The sequence below is a fragment of the Pectinophora gossypiella genome, chromosome 27 (assembly GCF_024362695.1).
Source record: "Pectinophora gossypiella chromosome 27, ilPecGoss1.1, whole genome shotgun sequence".
In the NCBI taxonomy this organism is placed as follows: domain Eukaryota; kingdom Metazoa; phylum Arthropoda; class Insecta; order Lepidoptera; family Gelechiidae; genus Pectinophora; species Pectinophora gossypiella.
In genome coordinates, this window is record NC_065430.1 from 1,761,933 (window position 1) to 1,783,841 (window position 21,909).

Sequence of the window (21,909 nt, forward strand, 5' to 3'; positions counted from 1 at the left end):
GTCGAAGCTTTTAATATAAATAACGTTATACATAACGTTTTTATTTAAAGTCTGAACTTGGAAGAAACCTTGGACAAACTAGTATAAAAAAAAAACTTGCGTGCGCTGCGCTTTGGTTTTGCTTTCTTTGATTGATTTTCTACGAATTTAGCGGTTTGTTTAAACTTTATTTCTGTAACTGATACTGACGCAATAATTACAAGGAAATCCTCATAATTTATTTCTGCTTTGTTAAGGTAAGATTTTTTCACATTTACGTGAATCCTTCGCGAAGATTCGCCTGGAAAGTTGTCACTATGTTTTTAATGTTTAAACAATAAAAAGCAACCTAAAATTTTGCAGGAAAATGGAGTTAGACCCATGGGTGCACTGTCCATACGACAAGATTCACCGCGTGCCGCTTTCTCGGCTTCAGGCTCACATTATAAAGTGTGAAAAGAACTACCCAAAGCTAGAAATCTGCCCTTACAATGCCACCCATAGGTATACCAAAGAAGACATAGAAGAACACATCAGATTATGTCCTGCAAAGCTAGCAATGTTCCCTGAGGAGCTGCCGAAGGTATAACTTTGAACAGTTTTAAGACAGTAATATATAAACTTAGTAAAAAGCAGCATCTATGGTCTAGTGGTTAGAGCAGTACGCTCACGATCTGGAGGTCCAGGTTCGATTCCGGATGGGGACATTGTCGAAATCACCTTGTGAGACTGTCCATTGTTTGGTAAGGACTTTGCTGGCTTGAATCACCTGATTGTCCGAAAGTAAGATGATCCATGCTTCAGAAGGCACATTAAGCCGTTGGTCCCAGTTACTACTTACTGATGTTAGTGGGTAGTCATTGCATGAGCCATGTCAACTACACAACGACAGATGGGCACAGCTGCCCACATGCAGACAGTTGAAGGATATCATGCCTATGATATCCAAGAGCTTCACTCGCCGACTGCTTCGTTTAAACCGCAATGACCTTCGAATAGTAGTGGGCAGTATTACGGGTCACTGCCCACTCAACAAGCACCTATTTAACTTAGGGATAACGGACAGCCCGCTTTGCAGAGGCTGTCTGGACGCAGAAGAAACTGCCCCCCATGTAATCCTGGAATACACGGGAGTGTCAGCACAACGGGTTAAAATCCTCAAAGGAATGGGTCGCTCCGCGAAGCCTGTGAAAACCCCAGGAGGCTTCTGAGCTTCTGGAAGGAGATAGGTTGGCTTACGTAGTCAACAATTTCACGCATAATGGGCCATCTTAGAGTCTAAATGCGGAAAACAGAGCCCACTAACATAACATAACATATGAGCCATGTCAGGCCTTTGGCGGCTCAATAGTATCTCTGACACCAGTATTGATGAGGTTGGTACTCCACCTCACAGCCCACACAATAGAAGAACTAAATGTTATAATGTGCATAGCTGTAAGTGATCCATTAAATAAACAAATAATTGTCTTTTGTAGTGCTAACCATATTGTTTCTATATAACCATTTATATAATAGATTTTTTTTTCTTCCTAAGGCTACCGGTGCGCTGACAACACCGAAACCTATTTTGCAGAAGGATTACCTGCCGGAGACCGATCCTAACCACGAAATTTGGGATCAATGACTGAGAATGCAATTCTAGCTGTCTGCCATACTTTAGCTTAAGAAATGTCCTATTTTCATGCACTTATTAGTTATATTCTTGCACGCATACGCGCTTGTAACAGGAAAGGATAGACGCCCTGAGCCGAGGTTCGCGCCCAACTGGGCACCCTCAGGCCTGCGGGCTTAGCACCGTATGCGCGCGACTCTTTCTCGCCTCGACATACGTGATCCATCTCTCTCACACTATACTGCACAGAAAGAGACAGATGATCTCTGTCGTAAGAGAGTCGCGTGCTTACGGTGCTAAGCCCGCTGGTGTCTTAAATATTGTACTTGTCATTCCCGAGTTGTAAAAACAACCATAGTTTTACTGCACTGTACTATTAAGTTTTAATTTTAAAATAAGAACTTATTTTTCGTTGTTATCTCTGACTTTTCGTGATTATAATTAAAAAGTATTATTACTTAGTTCTAAGGTAAATACCATAAATAAAACGTTATATTTTTTTTAATAATCTTATTTTATTTTTTTAATATACACCTTTATTATTATATACAGGGTGTTAGTGACATCGTAACGAAAACTGAGTGCTGATTCAGGCCATGATTCTGAGTTTATTCATGAATTTTCCGATAGAAAATTTCACTTGATATCAACTCAAACATGGATTGACTCATCCCCCTCAGTATTCGTTACGGTGTCACTATTACCCATACATACTTGTACGACTTGTACGGGGTGTAAGTCATATCGTAACGAATACTGATGGGGATGATTCAACTCATTATTCTGAGTTAGTATATGAAGCGGAATTTTCCAGAATTAAAAATAATGTAAAAAGAACATGAATTTAGCGACCGAAAAATCCACTTGATATTAACTCAGAATCATGGTCTGAATCATCCCTCTCAGTATTCGTTACGATGTCACTAACACCCTGTACACTTCACATAAATGTTACATAGATGCCCATACTGGCAAACTTTTTTTTATATTGCACTTACAGCACCTTCACACTAGCAGGGAATAAATAATAATTAATACTACGTACGGTCACGAGTATTAATATGTATACACTTAAAACCATGTCACATTAACTTTTTTGACAAATTAAACCGTAAGTCTCATTAAATGTCAAATATGATAGTGCGACAGGGTTCTAAAGTGGGTACATGATATTGCTCATGACTACAGAACGGTATCTCTCTGCCCCGCACCATTTCGTACAGGACGCCGACCTCGCCCCCTCTGGGTAATACCGTCCTGTTGGTCCCGATAACCACTTACTGATATAAGTAAGTAGTCGTTACATGAGCCATGTCAGGGGCCTTTGGCGGGTCAATAGTAACCCTGACACCAGGGTCGATGAGGTTGGTAATCCACCTCTCAACCCACACGACAGATGTTCACTCGCTCGGCGCGGGAGTGGCAGCTCGTAGTGATTTCTCCAGGCTCTTGAGAGCTGGAGTCACATTGCCACCCAGGTCTTCCACCACGCTTGACAGGTATACTGGAAATGAAAATCATGATTATTCCAGGGTGTCAGGATTTTCTTGTCGGAAGATGTATGAAAATTTTTGTTTCTTTTTTAAATTATTTTCTGTTCTACTCTACTGGAAACTACTCAGAATCATGGTCTGAATCATCCCCCTCAGTATTCGTTACGATGTCACTAACACCCTGTATTATAGAAGCGAAAAAACATTCATTGATTTCTGTGTTTATAACACCCATGCTTAGGGACTTACAAAGAGAAAATTTAAATCGAAAAAAATTCAGACGTGTACATTTAAATTTATCTTAAAGATGACAATTTAGCTATTTTTCATGATGAACGTACATTGATCAAATTGGAGATGTCCTTAGAAAAGGTTTAATACGATCTACTCTGAACCGGCGTGCGTGTATGAAACGATTGATGAATGTGGAGGAAGCAAGAGAAGTGTGTCAGGATCGAAGCAAATGGACTGGTCTCTGCTTACTCCGATGGGAAATAGTTGTGAGTTTATGTATGTATGGACCTTACCAATATCAGTAAGACATCGCTTAGTTCCCAAAGGGTCCATATTTCTTATGTTCAATATCTTCTCAGCATATACTTCGCATGTATGCGTGCATACCTGAAAATAATTATGTATTAAGTTCATTGCACGCCTGCAGACAGAGGCATAGAATAAGGAATAATACTACGTATAGAACGGCATTTCTCCGCTCCCCACCAGCGGCTGAGCTAGGTTTACCTCACCCCCTCGGTCTTACTTTAGTCTTCAATCGTATGAGCGACAGACGTCACACAAACAGATGCGCGTGTACGATAACGTCAATGTGTAGTGTCTGTGTAAAACGAGGTTGTTTGTATGAAGTGTCTGGGGTGTGGCTAAAGAAAGACCCAGAGGGGGTGAGGTAGGCGCTCGATACGAATAGGTGCGGGGGAGGGGGAGAATTACCATTCTATACGTATTCTTTATTCTATGAGATCAGGTTATTTGCACACGCGGGAAGTAGAAATATTCAAAACCAAAGAGAAATAGGAAGTGTATAATAGACAGCCTAACTGCTAAGTAGAAATCTCTTTCAGCCCTCGCGGTGCGAATTATATCGAAGTTTCGACCAATAGCCGCACGACGCTTATCGTAGATAGCATTCGCTACGCCTATTGGTCAAAACCCTCGATAGAATGAGGATAAAACTGCCCATTTCTCCCATCAAGTGTCACTACTGTCGAGTGTTCTTAAATTTCGACAGTTCCCCATACTATTTGAGTAAACAAACATTGTTTTGGTTATATTTTTACACTATAACTGATTGCGCGGCGTTTAACCGCAAAGTCATAGTGTTGTAAACTTAGAAAAAATATTTTCAGCCTTTTCCAACAGATGACTTTTCTTTTTCGTAACTCATCCTTCAGACGGGATACACTCCACGTTGCTCCACATTTTAAAGCAATTTATCACGAATTTCAGCTGGCCAGTATGGAGAACTGTCAAAAATTTAGGAACACTTCACAGTGCTGCTGCCTACATTTGAGCTTCTAGTTTTAATCCTCATTCGCGCCGCGCCTGCTATAGTCCACTCACCTCCGACAGGAATTGCCACGGCGCCTGTTTGTCCGACAGATGCATTTCCAAATGTTGAGGCAACGTCATTAGATACTGACCGATCTGAAATAACATAACAGGGTATTTCACTGGGCCTCAAATAACACAACAGGGTATTTCACTGGGCCTGAAATGACAACCGCTTATTTCACTGGGCATGAAATAACACTACCGCGTATTTCACTGGGTCTCAAATAACACTAAAGCGTATTTCACTGGGCCTAAAATAACACAAAAGTATATTTCATTGGGCATGAAATAACACAAAAGCGTATTTGACTGGGCCTGAAATAACACAAGAACGTATTTCACTGGGCCTGAAATAACACTACCTCGTATTTCACTGGGCCTGAAATAACACAGCGTATTTTACTGGGCCAAAGATAAATTATAAAATGCTCTAGAAATAATATAATAACCACGTGATATCGTTCATCTACGATCCAAACATGAATTTAAACTCACAAAGCCAGGATACGAACCTATGACGCTTGGCTATCATGGATTTCATTTCGCAAAAAATATATAATTAAGGTGATTCGTTTTCCATACAAAAGTTGATGCAGTGCTACAGGAAAACGGATAGAGGAATATTGTTATAAAACCGATAAATAGTAATATTTTGGTGTATTATTTTCGCAAACTAACAAAAATTTTGGATCCGAATACGAGAAGTACCATATTTCAGACCCTCAATTTTGATCAATTCTACATTTGTAGTGGTGCAGATTACAGTGTATTTGCTGAGCGTGTAGTGGTGTCAATGTTAGTTTGTGTGCGTGATAGTTTTTTTTCTCTAAAGGCTTTGACTACTTGACAAGTGTAATTAGAATGTCAGTGACAATTTATAAAGAGATTTTGTATGAATAAATAAAAACTAAAAATACTACAATCTGAGAAAAGGAATATTGGAAAAATATTTTTGTTTTAACGCATATTATTTAAACATTTTTAAATAATGGGTAAGTACCGTGTTTTAAAAGAGGACATATATTATAATAAAAAATCAATACATAAAATGAAATGGCTGTATGGGCATAGTTCATTTTGCCTTACCCTTCGGGGAAAACCAAATCAAAAAAAAAGTTGTTGCATTTGCCGGCCTAAATAGTAGTCATTTATAATTAATTGTTTTTCCATCCAACATACAGATTTATTTATATTCTCTTTGCCGCGGACTGTTTGGTGGGACCGGGAATGGGAAGGTTGCTTTCTTCATTGAATAATCTAAATAATCAATACGAAGTGGTGTTTTGTGGTTAATGATCACATTAAGTTAGTCGGAAAACATTCCCGATAGTATTATTAAATCGGAATATTCAATAAACAAAGTGTACCTATCTATTTTCGCTTTGCGCCAACAAGTCGCTTACTTCGTTTGGGGTTCGGAGTAGGAGTCTGTGTGGGGGCTTAGGTTTCATCATTTCATTAATCATCATCAAGAAAAAAAAACACAAGACATGGCTGTATGGGCATAGTTCCCTTTGCCTTGCCCTTTGGGAAAAAAAATAAGATATATTTTGAAATTCTTATGTATAATAAACAAACATCACAGACATCATGACAGATCTAAAACTAACGAAAATCTTTTTTCTATTTGACTTATTTATGAATTTTAATCAAGAAAACGTGATAATAAGTTCGACAGCAACCAGTTCAGGTCCCCGAAACAGCCCATTTCAGGCCGCGTATATATGGAAATACTACTTCAATACGTCTTAGCCTCGTCTTTTTTTAACGTCCTCGTTAAAAAAAGACGTCCTAACCTGAACTAACTAACCTAACAATAAACATCACGCGTAAATATATGTCCAGAAATGCGCTGCAAGTCGTCTGGACTGGGCGCGAAAACAACATAGAATTCGATTAGCTGCTAAGTGTCCCAGCATGCTATCACCAGCTGACATACAAATGAAGTCCCGCGGATTTTATTGGAACTAAATGACAAGTCATAATAATTATATGCGGATACTGCGACATCAGCGCCGTGCTTGCGGGACGTCCTGAAGCGCTATTACATCTTTCAAACGCGATGCGTCAAAGTTTGAACCGACGCAATTTAGGAAAAATCTACCTTATTATTACTGTACTGTGATCGTTATTTGTAAAATCATACAATACATATACACAATTCTTTATACACAATATAATTATTATGTCATATTGTGGACTTTTCGGTAGACCTACAAAAAAGGAACAATTCAATCATACATTGTTTTGTTATATCTCAATGGGCTCAGGCAGCGTTTTCGCCGAAAGCTCCAAGTCGGCTATATTTGTAACGATAATTATGTTTGACATTCATCATCATTTTTGAACCATTTTATACAAAAAAAAAATACTTGTATAAATTATATACCCTAAAGCACGCCCATGAATCACTCTACTCATTGGTGAAAACCGTATGAAAATCGGTTCAGTAGTTTTTTAGTTAGCCGCATGTTCACTGATGCGATTAATGCCTGTTAGAAATTTACAAAATAAAAAATACGGAAATTACGGAAGGTACTTTAGTGCAAAGTACATTATTGTATAATTATAATATTATTGGTAAAAGTGATACTTTTTGAAAATTCCGTAACAAATAGACGGGTTCGCCAAATTCAATTGTAAAAAAAAATACAAAAAGTAAAAACAATTAAAACATGCACTTGGGTTTGAACCGTGAAACTTAAGAATGGCGGCGACTGCTTTACCAAATGCGCCATTTAGAAGTTAGAAGTAGACTTCAAATTATGCATCTCTTTTAATAGCTAACCTAGTTCGCATGTGTGTGTGACAGCTTCGTGTTTGTACACAAATTGAAATGACACCAACTTTTGATGCAATGTTTTAATATGATATCTGCAGTAAATACTTTAAAATTGTAGCTTAACTTAAAGATAATGTATGTAAGATTTCGCCACCTAACATTTCACTGGGTCAGAACTCAACACTAAACGAATAAATGGAAAAAAATACGAAAACTGCAGAAGTAACGCCATCTGCTGACGCAGCGTTACCTAGCTGACTGAAATGCATCACCTTAATTCCATTTACAAATTGGCGGACCCAACTAGTTGGCCACCTAGTTCCGCCCACATACAACAGATGGCGCCACATACAATAATGCAGTCTTCAAGCAGTCCTGAAACGCGATATCGAAGTTTACACAGCAAGACGCATATATACAACTTCCAACATAACACCGTTGGATCGTCGATCCCTAGTCACACTACCAACTTGTGGCTAGCGGGGTACTATGCTCAGTTCGGTACCCCGAAACCATCAAATTCAAATTCAAAAATATCTTTATTCAATAGGTAACATACGTAGTTACACTTTGAATCGTCAATTTTACATAACGAACGTCTCATCCGCCTAAAACTACTGCAGCTTCTCACAACCTGTATAGCCGGGGAAAAGAAGCTGCAAGAAAAACCTCGGCACAGGGCCCTAGACGTTCTTTAAAAAAATAATAAAAATAAACATAAAATATTGGTATACAATTGAGTAATTTAGCTGCCTAGTATCAGTTCTCAGACAGTTAATCCCATGCATTCATATCTTCTAAATAATCACTAACTTTATAATAACCTTTTTTGTAAAGTTTTTATTTAACTACTGTCTTAAAACAGTTGAAAGGCAAATTCTGAATGTCAATGGGAATCTTATTGTAAAAACGTATACAATTGCCCCTTAAAAGATTTAGTAACCTTGTGTAATCGACTGACTTGTAAAGCAAGGCGGCAGCACACCCTCGCCGCCAAACTGGTGACCCCCGTGGTCCAGTCCAGTTGGAAGAACGATCTACTCTCACTGTGACGTCGCAGGTTCCAATCCCAGCGTGGGCCTTTTAAAGTTAAATATAAAGTTACCTCCGTGATATACTCTTGAGGTGACAAAGCGAAGTCTGGCAGGTCCGTAGACAGGGCGTCATTGTTAGACCAAACCGGCAGTTGTGGTATTTTGTCTGTAAATTCATATTTTTTATTAGACATAGATTCACGGACAATGGTGCTAATTCCAGCAGACGCCATCTAATTTTATTTTAAGTTATACCTGTCATTTTCTTATCCACTGAAAAAGAATGGACGGGTAATCGACGGGCATAAAATTTATGAAACACGTCAATTTTAAGCAGAAATCTAAAACAACCGTATAAAATTTTACATCGGCCATTAACCCGACAGAGTTAAGTAGACAGTACGTCAAACGGATTACATATTCGCCCGGGTTATTCATTCGTTATAAAATTAAGTTGTTGACAATCATCCGTCCCTTTCCTTTTCGACGGATAAGAAAATGACGGATATAACTTAAAATAAAATTAGGCGGTGTCCGCAGGAATCGGGGCCAATATCGTTTTATTTAATTTAATAAAGAGCAAATTCTATTATTTGGCGGTAACGTTTAATCTGTGTGGCCATTGGCAAAAGCGTGCCCCAATCTATTCCACTCCCCTTTGCATATAACCGTTCTAGTCCAGGTCCTGCCGGCCACTCTGAAAATTTCGTCCTCCCAGCGTCGGAATGGTCTTCCTCGGCTTCTTTTGGTGACGCATTTGCTCCATTTATCTGGACCCCGCATTATTAGGCCTATTTCCACTTTAAATGCCTTATTTAGTGTTACATCAGTTACCCTAACGATTATGTGAGTTTATGTATGTATGTGTAACAGCTTCTGTGGTCTAGTGGTTAGAGCGTTAGGCCCACGACCTGGAGGTCCGGGTTCGATTCCCGATGTGGACATTGTCGAAATCACTTTGTGAGACTGTCCTTTGTTTGGTAAGGACTTTGAATCACTTGATTGTCCGAAAAAGTAAGATGATCCCGTGCTTTGGAGGGCACGTTAAGCCATTAGTCTTAGCCATAAAAACACCTCCACCAACCCGCAGTGGAGCAGCGTGGTGGAGTATGCTCCATATCATATCCCGTTGTTTGAGGGGAGGCCTGTGCCCAGGAGTGGGACGTATATAGGTTATTTAAGTTATATATGTATATTGTGTACCGGTTGAGAGCTATCAGCGCTCCCCATTTGTCCGGCCAATTAGTGAATGCTATCCAAGGCAGATTTTACCTAATTGAGCTTCAACAGGATGTCTTAATATAGCTCTGGCGAGGTTCCTCAGCTGCTCCTTAGTCCGCCTGAGGCCCGCAACGCAGGCCTGGGGCTCCGCCCTAGCCGCCGATAGCTTCTGACGCACCTCGGGCTCCAGAAGGAGCGAGGGTAAGTCCATTAGAGGCGACTCTTCCTTTGGATCTGAAAATAACATTTCTTATAAGTTATGGGTGCCTGGTAATTGTGAGTCGAATAAAAGGCAGTTTGGTTCAATGAACTCTATAAACTTCCAAATTCAAAATACGAATGTGTTTTTTAAATATTTCGAAATTCCTTATTGACTTCCTTACATTTTATGCTTGCTTAGTACTCTACTGAATGTTGTAGATCAATATTCAGCTTGAATGGTGGCATTCGCTATTTTATACATAGGACCTGCCATAGGACTTTCCCCCTTCATAATGATAATTATGGTAATCGCTTCACTATTTATAGTATCCCGGTAATTCTCTGTTCAAAACTTTGGGTGAATAAACTTTCGAACATTTCAGGTGAATGGCCTTCGACGTTCCAAATTTAAAATTCGCATTTTGTTTTTCCTTAATTAATTTCTAGCAATTTGGGTGAATGGACTCGCCCTCGACGTTCCAAATTTAAAATTCGAATTTTGTAAATTTCCTTATTGACTTCTTACATTTTATGCTCGCCTAGTACTTTAGAATCTATTACCTAGATTTTTGACTCAGATTTTTGGTATTTGCAGGAGGCCTAGCTAGTTAACTATGTAAGTGCAACGCGACGCGAGATAAAATAAGGTCCTTAGTACACGCGACTATCGGAATATCCGCGTGGCTCACGTTCGATAGGTCTCCCATAATACCAGCGCCGCGGCCCGTGCTAAGCACGTGTCACGGCATTATGCTGAGGGAGATCCTTTTTTTATTTTGGGCGCCTCCATTGTGTATTTAATGTCTGTATTATTTGTCTTTGTTTTTTTTCTATTTTTTTTGTTATTTCTGTATTGTAAGTTTGTAAATGTGGCGTCCAATATGGAAATAAATATTTTCTTTCTTTCTTTCTTTCAAATGTCGCACTCAAAAGGAAATCTTATTATAGGACATTCCCTTCATAATGATATGGTAAGATTTCTTATAAGTTATGGGTGCCTGGTACTTGTGAGTCGAATAAGGACAGTTATAAAAGTTTTGGTTCACTAACCTTCCAAATTCAAAATTCGCAAATTTTCTTTTAAATATTTTGCTAATTCCTTATTGACTTCCTTACATTTTATGCTCGCTTAGTACTCTACTGAATGATTTTCGGGACGTGTGTGGTTTGTGAGTTAAATGACCGATATCACTACCACTTTTGATGGCGGCATTCGCTCTTTTTTAATTATCATCATAGGACCTTCCCTTCATAATTATATTATTATGGTAATCGCTTCACTATTTATAATATCCTGGTAATTCTCTGTTCGTTTTATAAACTCTGGATTTAATGAACTCTTTTCTCAAACACTTTTGTTAAATCGACTCGCCTTCGACCATTCTGGGTGAATGGACTCGACCTTCCAAATTCAAAATTCGAATTTCTTTTGCAATATGCTTATTGGCTTCTTACATTTTATGCTTGCCTTGTACCTGGTGAGAGTTGTGAGGTCAGTGACCTACATCACCAGGCGCGGTGTCAGTAATTATGAAGCTGGCCTAGAATTTTTGATTATGATGACCTTTAATCTTCTTCTGAGTCATGCTCGCCTAGTACCGTCAGAGCTGGTGTCTCCTTGATTCCCTTGGAAACTCCTGAGGTTTGAACTCACCTTCCTCCTGTTCAGCCGCCTGCCTGTTAGCCAGCGTGGTAAGCAGCACGGCGGCCGCCGCCTCCAGCAGCAGCGAGGCGGGGAAGGTGGTGGACAGCACGCCGGTGGCCTGCCCACCCGACACGGACGACAGGAATACGCTCTCAATGCGGCGGCTGTGAGTCGATATGTGCGATGACAGCGCTGTGACGAACGCCTGGAAAAAGAGTTCTTTTTTTAAGCTTTCAACACGCCTGTATCTGTATCTATTTAATGGGTTACAGGATAAAAGAAATGTTGTTTTCACTAACCTAATGAAGATTAACCTAATACCTAAATAAAATAATATAAGGGACCGGTAGTAATTGTTCGGCCTTGCTTGCTACACGGTATCTAAATAAATATATTTATATAATATAAAAAATCGGACATTAGACCAAGGAGCTAAATTGGTCTAAATAGGTAGGTACCTATTTGTCTGATTCGTATATAATAAATAAACAAAATAATAAGTACTTATATATAATTAATTGTGCGGAGATAGGTATCTTGCAGATTAATATTAATTAGGTTCTAACATATCGATCTAAACACAAGGAATAGATATACCTACCTAGTAGCCTAAATGACGACAAATATTTAAAAAAATACCCACTTAGGTATGTTGATATATGAATCATACAGGTCAATAATCTTGAATACTGAAAATCCATTAAAAATGCGCAGGGTAGGCAGGACCCATGTTTATGGTTTTCGATCCGAAGGGGTAAGCAAAGGTGTGTAGCACCTACTCCTCGCCAGCATTTAATGTTCATATAACAGCGGGCGAGCCTATTGCCAAACATCTATGATGAAAATGCGGGATAATGAAATAACTAAATATTTTAAATATCTTTACACCTTATATTCAAACCAAAAACCTCTCACCCGACCGACATCGCACCAAAGACTCCCCTTTCTTACTTTTTAAAACTGGCTTACGTCCCATTCATTAACCATCCTCCATTCATACCATAAACAATCAAATTCCCATTCATTATCCTTACATAGCATTCTCACTTTCCTACACAAATATAAATTCAAACTCAATAAAGTCCAATTGAATTTGGGCGGAAGGCAAGAGGGAAACCACTGCCCTATTTTTCCTAAAAAAGTAGCATGGACAAGCGCGTGGCTCTTAAATTGATGATGATGATGAAAGTCGAATTCAGTAGTTTATAGCCCGAGTCAACCCGTGACACTGTCATGTAAGACACACGTCGACTACGCCGGCGGGGTCGGTATCAAGATCCTGAAGTGCTTTTCGCGAGCTGATTGGCCGTCACTTTTTATGTCATCATCATCCTATAGCATTCCCGTTTTTCACAGGGTCCGCTTACCTGACGATTTGACAGGTCCGATTTTTACAGAAGCGACTGCCTGTCTGACCTTCCAACCCCCGAAGGGAAAACCAGCCCAATGCAGGTTAGGTCACATACCTCCGAAAATGCATATATCGGGAATGTGGGTTTCATTATGATCCAAATATGAACTCGAGAACAAAATTTTATAATAACAGGTTAGCTTAGCTTCGTGAGAGGAAGCGTTCTACCAACTGCTTTTGTAGATTTGCCGCAGATGGTAACTACTTGGCCGGACAAATGGGGAGGGCTCACCTCGACGGCGGGCGCGTAGTACGGGTGCACTGCGTAAGCGGCGATCTTCTTAGCCTTTGCGTACGCGGCACTCAGCCAGCCTTCACACCGCTCCGCTGTGGTCAGCAGCGCTCTGGACTGGTCGAGTAAATCCTCCTATGAAACGAATTAATGGGGAATTTGGATTTACTAAAATTGTTCTTCTATCGTGTGGGTTGTGAGGTGAATTACCAACCTCATCAACCTTGGTGTCAGGGTCAATTATAACCCTGACACCAACGCCAAAGGCCCCTGACATGGCTCATGTAAGGACTACTTACTTACATCAGTAAGTATTAACCGGGACCAACGGCTTAAAGTGCCTTCCAAAGCACGGATCATCTTACTTTTTGGACAATCAGGTGATCAGCCTGCAATGTCCTAACCAAACTGGGGATCACAAAGTGATTTTTGTGATATGTCCCTACAGGGATTCGAACCCGGGACCTCCGGATCGTGAGCCCAACGCTCAACCACTGGACCACGGAGGCCGTTCACTTAATCAGTTAGACGTTTTAAACACTCATTTTATTTTATTCAAATTCAAAAACTTTATTTAGTAGGTAACATAGTTACACTTTGAATCGTCATTTTTTACATAACGAACGTCTCATTCGTCTAAACTTGCTACAGCTTCTTAGTAATATGACTTTCATAATTTATATTTGACCTACGAAACTACCCAATGAGAAACTTTCCAATCGGCGTTCCCCAAAAACACGATAGATGGTGTTGTTAAGTTTTTTCTTCGTTTAAACTTCTAATTTCATGGATAACAGACATATGCATCTTTTATCTTCGTTTTAGGGTATAAATGATGACCCTTTTTATGACATCAAGGTACAATTACAACTTCCATACTTTATTCATTCTGATCAAAATCATCATCATCATCATCAGCCCATTAACGTCCCCACTGCTGGGGCACGGGCCTTGCCTATGGATGGATAGGGAGATCGGGCCTTAAACCATCACGCGGGCCCAGTGCGAATTGATGGTTATTAACGACTGCTAATGCAGCCGGGACCAACGGCTTAACGTGCCTTCCGAAGCACGGAGGAGCTCGAGATGAAAACTTTTTTTTTGTGGTCACCCATCCTATGACCGGCCTTTGCGAAAGTTGCTTAACTTCAACAATCGCAGACCGAGCGCGTTTACCGCTCTCAAAATCAAAATAAAGCTGATCAAAATAAAGAGAATCAATATAGGTAGCAACATCATTCTATACATAATATGATCCAAATATCAAGCAACGATTAGTTTTATATATGCATCAGCCATTACATTACATTTTTGAATAATTATATACTCCAACAATGAGAAAATAGGTAATTATCACGTTAAAGTGAACAACGCCATCTATCGTGTGTTTGGGGAACGTCGTTTGGAAAGTACCACATTGAGTAGAGCTTCTGTTATATGAGTGAGACAAAAAATATACCTGTTTCAACTGCGGATCATTCAGGTTGGCAAGTAACAGCTGACTCTGTAGGTCAGTGTACTGGGGTAGCAGCTCTCTGAGAGGAGCGTACGCGGCGCGGCCTAGCTCCTTCAATACTGCTGGGGAGATTGTCTCTGGAAATATGTAGTCTTTTCAGTTTATGAACTCCTGGTACCGACATATTGAGTTTCGGTTCCTTATTTGAAAAAAACTGGAGTGAAAAAACAAGCATAAACATCACGCCTATATCCCCAAAGAGGTAGGCAGGGAATCATGGTCGGAATCAAGGCAAATTCGTCATTTAACCGAGCGTGTCATGCAAGTTAGGGAAAATGACACACTTATCCATTTCGATAACACTTATCGACTCGATCGACAATTTTATCAAGTTGCGTGTATTAGAAATATAGATAGTTAAATATATAAAAAATAGACAATTAAATGAAGATACCTTTATTCGGCCTCGGCGCATCCATAACTCCTGTAATACAAGCAATAAACTCGTCTATATCTCTCCTGAGGTCCGTCAATAGAACTATTCCATCTTCGGGGGACGAGCATAGCTTCAAGTTTGCTGAGACTACCTGAAAATTATAATTAAATTAATTATAATTAAAAAAAAAAGAAAAGAAAGGAAAACATGAAACAGTAGGACTAGGGCCCTGTGCTGGGAGGTTTTCTGGCCACGTCTTTCCCTCAGCGTTACAGATTCCGATATGGTAGTAGTTTTTACAGTTAGTTACATAATGGTGCTAATTCCTGTAAATACCATCTAATTTTATTTTAAGTTATATCTGTCCTTTTCTTATCCGCCGAAAAGGAAAGGGACGGGTAATCGACAAGCATAAAATTTATGGAACACACGTCAATTTTAAGCACAAATCTAAACCAACCGTCTAAAAATTTTACGTCAGTCAATAACCCGACACATTAATTTACTCATTCTTCCTAAAATTAAGAGCTGTGAATCATCCGTCCCTTTCAATCAATCAATCAATCAATCAATAATACTTTATTGCACAACGACATATACAAAGGACATAAACATACGAATAAAAACATAAGTACAATAGGCGGCCTTATTGCTAAATAGCAATTTCTGCCAGGCAACCTTAGGGTGAAAGAAGTTAATGCATTGGAGCACGGGCTGGTGCAATAAACATATAATGACACGAACAATAATAAAAAGAAAAATAAAATAAGAAAATAGTAATAATAAATAATATATATATAATAATAAAATATATATATATATATATATATATATATATATATATATATATATATATATATATATATATATATACACGGTCGCGGGAAGCCGCTGGATGCGGGCAGCGCAGGACCGATCGTCGTGGAGATCCTTGGGGGAGGCCTATGCCCAGCAGTGGGCGTCATACGGCTGATGATGATGATATATATACACACATACATACATACACACACATATACATACATACAAATAGCCTATACTATATAATAATACATATAAGGAGAATAAGAAAAAAACACTTCCAAGTTATGCCTGCAGGAAGAGCGCCTTCACTCTTGCCCTGAAAGAGTCCAGAGAAGGAGCCCTCCTGACAGTCTCAGGTAGAAAGTTCCACAACCGGACAGCCCGCAAAGTGAAAGAGCAAGAATAAAAGTCAGTGGAATGGACAGGGATATTAAGGGATAAGGTGTGGGACGATCGCAAAGTTCGATCAAGGACAGAGGATTTAAAAGAGAAACGATCTTTAAGGTAAGATGGAGTAGTAGGAAGATTAAGGATGGAGTACAGGAGACACAAGATGTGGAGATCCCTACGGCGACGGACAGGTAGCCACTTAAGCTTGACACGGTAATTGGAAATATGAACGTATTTGCGCAATCCAAAGATAAATCTTATGGCGAGATTTTGCAGACGTTCGAGCTTATTCAGCAATTCAACTGAAACATCAGCATAACAAACGTCTGCATAATCCAGGATTGGCAGAAGTAGGGACTGAGCCAGAGAAACCTTGGTACTAATCGGTAGAAAATTACGGAGACGCCTGAGCGAACCGTAAGCGGCAAACATCCTCCTACTTACCTCGGCCACCTGAGGTTCCCTTTCTTTTTCGACGGATACGAAAATGACGGATATAACCTAAAATAAAATTAGGCGGTGTCTGCAGGAATCGGGGCCAATATGTAATTTAATTTTTGACGTTCAAAAAGCGCTAACTTTGTAAGCCAATTTGGAAAAATAAATATTTTTGAATTTTTTTTTTTTTTAATTAGGTTTCTTCTGAGGTCGGAAGGTACCAGGAGCGTTGACATAAATAATGTAAAATGTATCGAAGTGATTTTAGTGACTTCCCCGCCGAGAGTCGAACCATGGGCCCAACGCTCAACAACTGGTTACTGGACCATCGAGGTCGGAAGGTACCAGGAACATATGACATAAAGAATGTAAAATGTATCGAAGTGATTTTAGTGACGTCCCCGCCGAGAGTCGAACCGTGGGCCTAACGCTCAACAACTGGACTGGACCATCGAGGTCGGAAGGTACCAGGAACATATAACATAAAGAATGTAAAATGTATATACCTTAGTAGGCGAAGGCTCCAGAGACAGCAACAAATCGGTATACAGTCTTATCAGCTCGGAAACAGGCGTGTCGGACTTCAGAACGTTGGTGAGCCAGGTCACCTGAAATTATTAGAAATTAAAGACATATATAGTGTTAGTGACATCGTAACGAAAACTTTGAGGGATGGTTCAGACCATGATTGTTGATATCAAGTGGAATTTTCCGTCGAAAAAGTATGGAAATGAAAATAACAAAAAAATCATGAATTTTCCGATTGAATTCTTCTTCTGAGTCAATATAAAGTGGAATTTTCCATCGCAAAAGTATAGAATTGAAAATAATTAAAAAAAAACATTAATTTTGCGACGGAAAATTTCATTTGATATTAACTCAGAATCATGGTCTGAATCATCCCCCTCAGTATTCGTTACCTACCACCAACAAGCCACCAACTCTCCAATTTGTTATTTCTTAGCGCGCAGGTTCGGGAATTTCATACAAATAACAACTACATAATCAACCTCCTCCACGCCGCTGTCAGCCTAGTACTTCAAGGGCCTAATCTACCCATTTACAATGCACAGGACACAATTATTTCTGTATTTGTTATACAGGCATATAAAAAGTACAAAAGGCGGCCTTATTGCTAACAGCAATTTCTTCCAGACATGCTGGTAATCAACTAACTACGGTTGTTTGGCGATAGTATTAAAGTGTACATGTGTACAATAAAAAAATAAAAAGGTGTGATATATTACGCGTGGCGGCTACCTGCGTGTGCGCGTCCGGCGCCAGCAGGCGCGTGAGCGCGCGCAGCTGGTGGTGCGGCAGCGCGCGCCACGCGGCCGCCAGCCGCGCCGCCGCGGCGCGCCGCCAGCTGCGGCTCGCGGCCGCTCTGCGGGACATGCCCGTGAACACCCGCACGTAGCGCGACGTCGCCGCTGCAACACCACGGGACTACAATCCAGCCCTCGCCACCTATCTTTCACCCCCACAATAGGCTGGCTTCCAATTAGTCAAACCAGTTACTTAGTGGCGGCCCTAGTGAAATATTTAGATCAGTGGTTCCTAACCTAACGTGAAATAACGTGAAATTTAAAAAACAATTATTTAATTTATTAGTTGACCAAGCATACTATAAGACATCTGAATATTTGACAATTTTCAAATAAGACGACGACACTGAATTTAGTATAATATGGGTATTTAAGTTATAGTATTCGTAACGGTAATGTGTAATTGGTTGGTGTTTGTTGTTAATTTTATTGACATTGGCCCCGATTCCTGCAGACACCGCCTAATTTTATTTTAAGTTATATCCGTCATTTTCATATCCGTCGAAAAGGAAAGGGACGGATGATTCACAGCTCTTAATTTTAGGAAGAATGAGTAAATGAATGAATAACCCGGGCGAATCAAAAGGTACGTCGCTGGTATGCAATCCGTTTGACGTGCTGTCTACTTAACTGTGTCGGGTTATTGACGGATGTAAAATTTTTAGACGGTTGGTTTAGATTTGTGGTTAAAATTGACGTGTGTTCCATAAATTTTATGCTTGTCGATTACCCGTCCCTTTCCTTTTCGACGGATAAGAAAATGACAGATATAACTTAAAATAAAATTAGATGGTATTTACAGGAATTAGCACCATTGTGACAGCACATATTGGAATGTATTCACTCAATGCATGAACTCTTCAGATATTTGTATGCCAGTCTCATGGCAGTGCATACTGATACATGTTTAATGTTATGTAATGTTTAATAAGATCTTCTTGACGTATGTACACAAATAAATTATTTTGTATTTGTACCTTTTTAATGTCACTACCCCTGTGAACAAGTATAGAAACTGAGTTTACCCCACAAATTCGAACGAAAATATATATATAGATTACTAGCCTTTGCCCGCGACTTCGTCCGCGTGGCGTGTTACAAAAGAGATCTTTGTGTGTGTGAGAGTGCATGTCAAATTACAAGCATCACTTTACGACTCTGTCGCACTAACATATTTCACATTTAGTGAGACTTACAGTTCAATTTGACAAAAAAGTTAATGTGACATGGTACCAAAGTGTATACATATTAATGCTCGTGACCGTACATACCAGCATCCATATTAGTGAGTGCCTCGATGAGCGGTGGGCTGATGGCTGCCTCCAGCCTGTTGTATAATGTCTCCAGCTGCAGCCGTTTGTTCTCATAGTCCGGCGCGTCGCTTAACACCTGCCATGGAAGTGCTCCATTAACTTATGTGAGCCTGGTACTTTTGTCATAGAACGAGGGACTTTCCAGGTTTTCTTGTTTCTTGTTTGTTTCGTTTTTATAAAAAAATCTCATAACAATATTATTGTAAAACCTCTTTGGGAATAAATGAATAAATTCCAACCTTAGATGTAACTTACCTCTAAACTAGCCGTCATGGCAGCCACCTGCTCAGATAACTCGTGCAATTTGTCCGCCTGTGTTGGCACCCCTTTCTCGAGGACATCTTCTAACGCATTAGCCAGCGCCGCCCACTTGTCGGCCTCGCGAAGGGCCGACGCTGCATTCTGAAAGTTTATTTGTAATACAGCATCACTCATGAAACCCGGGTAGGTACATACATTACATAAACAGCCTATACACGTCCCACTGCTGGGCACAGGCCTCCCCTCAATCGACTGGAGGGGGTGTAGAGCATACTCCACCACGCTGCTCCACTGCGGGTTGGTGTTGGACATTTTGTGAATGAAGAAAGCCCATGATGGTGACAACGGCGAGATCGCGGTGTCGCTGCGGACACGCGGCGATGAGTTAAGATAAGATATAATATATATAATTGATACTTATTTTTTGATATTTTATTTTTTTTGAGTTAATCTCGCCTCGCTGTGAAATCGCTGAAAAATCGCCGGACAAAGTACGGTCACGAGTACTAATATGTATACACTTTGAAACCATGTCACATTAACTTTTTTGACAAATGAAACCGTAAGTCTCATTAAATGTCAAATATGACAGTGCGGCAGGGTTCTAAAGTGGGTACATGATATTGCTCATGACTGTACACTATAATTATTACAGTACTGTACCTAAGAACAGGGGTGTGCTAAAAAATAAAAAAAAATTAAGAAATAAACAAAAGACGCACCTCAAGCCGACTCTTCAACTGGTCAATCCTCTGTAGACTCTCAATGGAGTGCCCTGTCTGCTCCTCCACGCCCTGCACCTTGTTCTCCAGGGACAGCAGCCTCTGCTGCAGCAGGGCACCTTCCACCTGCAGGGCTGATGCATCTTGCAGAATACGCGGTATTGATGTTACTATCTGCAAAATGGAGAGACATTTAGCTTTTTACTTTTTAATATAAAAGACGTGGAAGCCCGCACGCACATACATAGGCACGCACGCACGCACATACATAAGCACGCACGCACGCACATACATAGGCACGCACGCACGTACATACATAGGCACGCACGCATGCACGTTTATAAGCACGCACATACATAGGAACGCACGCACGCCTGCACACAGTCACGCACATACATAGGCACGCACGCATGCACGTACATACATAAGCACGCACATAGGCACGCTCGCACGTACTTACACATACTGTCGCAATATAGTGCCTTCGCAATTTTAAAAAATCACATGTATCAATGTGATTTTTTAAAATCAAAACCTCACAGTAGACAAGTTAGTTTCAATCCAAGAAAAAAAATGTGGACTCAATAATAAAAAAAATATCTTACCTGTGTGGTGGTCTCATCTAAGGAGTTAGTGAGTTGTTTCATGTACAGCTGTAGTCTTGTGACTGAGTTTGCCACAAATACCTGAAAAAAAAGTAAGTATAAACCTTATAATGTAGGTAGCATGTTTAGATAGATCTCTTGTCTCTTTTATACTAAGCTGTATACCGTTAGTGCGAAAAAGATGCATCTCTCAGCTCTTTGTCACTAGGTAATCCATACTAATTACTAATGTTATAAATGCAAAAATGACGTGTGTGTATGTCTGTTTGTCGTTCACGGCAAAACGAGCGACGAATTGACGTGATTTTTTTTTAAGTGGTGACATGGCCTATTTTTTGTCTCTTTTTAAGCCAAAAACGTAATATTGTGTATTACTGTCATTTTAATCATGCTATGTTAAATCTGGTTGGAAATCACTGTTTATTCTTAAAAAACTATGAATTTTGATAAAAGTATGACTATGTTGGGGGTTTGCTAACCCCCTGTGCAACCCCTAAGGTGTGGAGAAAGTCTTTTTTTTTACTCCAACAGAGAAACAGGTATATTATTGAATTTTCAAAGTTTTACATTTTAGGAGGTTATTTAATTTTAACAGTGAAATACCTCTTTTTCATGGCTATCGCTGGTGCTCCACGCTTTGTTAATCCATTTTTTAGGATCAAAATCATCTTCAGCAAACGTTTTTAGATCCTACAAAGAAAATTTTAAGATTATTCCATTCATCATTGAAGATTTTTATTACTGATAGAAATATCAACAACTAAATGCACTCAAAATTGTACCATTTTGCGCAGAGAATTCAATTTTTGATAATACAACTCGACTTTTGCCGTAGATATCAGCGAAAATACAGAGAAAAATGAAAATTTTCCGAAAAATCCGAAAATCGTTCTGTTGACGTGACAGATATAAACATTTCATAGTGATGTCATTCAATTCAATATTGATTCAATACAAAAGTTTATCGATAATCGTAA

The 21,909-nt window shown here is 39.7% G+C and overlaps 2 protein-coding genes across 2 annotated transcripts; one reads left to right on the forward strand and one right to left on the reverse strand.

Moving 5' to 3' along the window:
- The first annotated feature begins 77 nt into the window (after positions 1–77).
- On the forward strand, positions 78–2,102 carry LOC126378718 (gametocyte-specific factor 1-like). The gene is made up of 3 exons (XM_050027098.1): positions 78–236; positions 343–562; positions 1,517–2,102. Exons 2-3 carry the CDS (start codon positions 347–349, stop codon positions 1,604–1,606), a joined length of 306 nt encoding a protein of 101 aa, XP_049883055.1. The 5' UTR covers positions 78–236; positions 343–346; the 3' UTR covers positions 1,607–2,102.
- LOC126378851 (conserved oligomeric Golgi complex subunit 7) lies at positions 2,100–21,845 on the reverse strand. The gene is made up of 17 exons (XM_050027314.1): positions 21,715–21,845; positions 21,536–21,622; positions 20,933–21,013; positions 20,328–20,501; positions 19,600–19,746; positions 19,303–19,420; positions 17,967–18,136; positions 17,213–17,314; positions 15,093–15,225; positions 14,642–14,775; positions 13,183–13,317; positions 11,549–11,744; positions 9,745–9,927; positions 8,544–8,638; positions 4,666–4,749; positions 3,615–3,708; positions 2,100–3,098 (listed from the first exon to the last, which is right to left on the reverse strand). Exons 1-17 carry the CDS (start codon positions 21,715–21,717, stop codon positions 2,995–2,997), a joined length of 2,040 nt encoding a protein of 679 aa, XP_049883271.1. The 5' UTR covers positions 21,718–21,845; the 3' UTR covers positions 2,100–2,994.
- Positions 21,846–21,909: the final 64 nt, after the last annotated feature.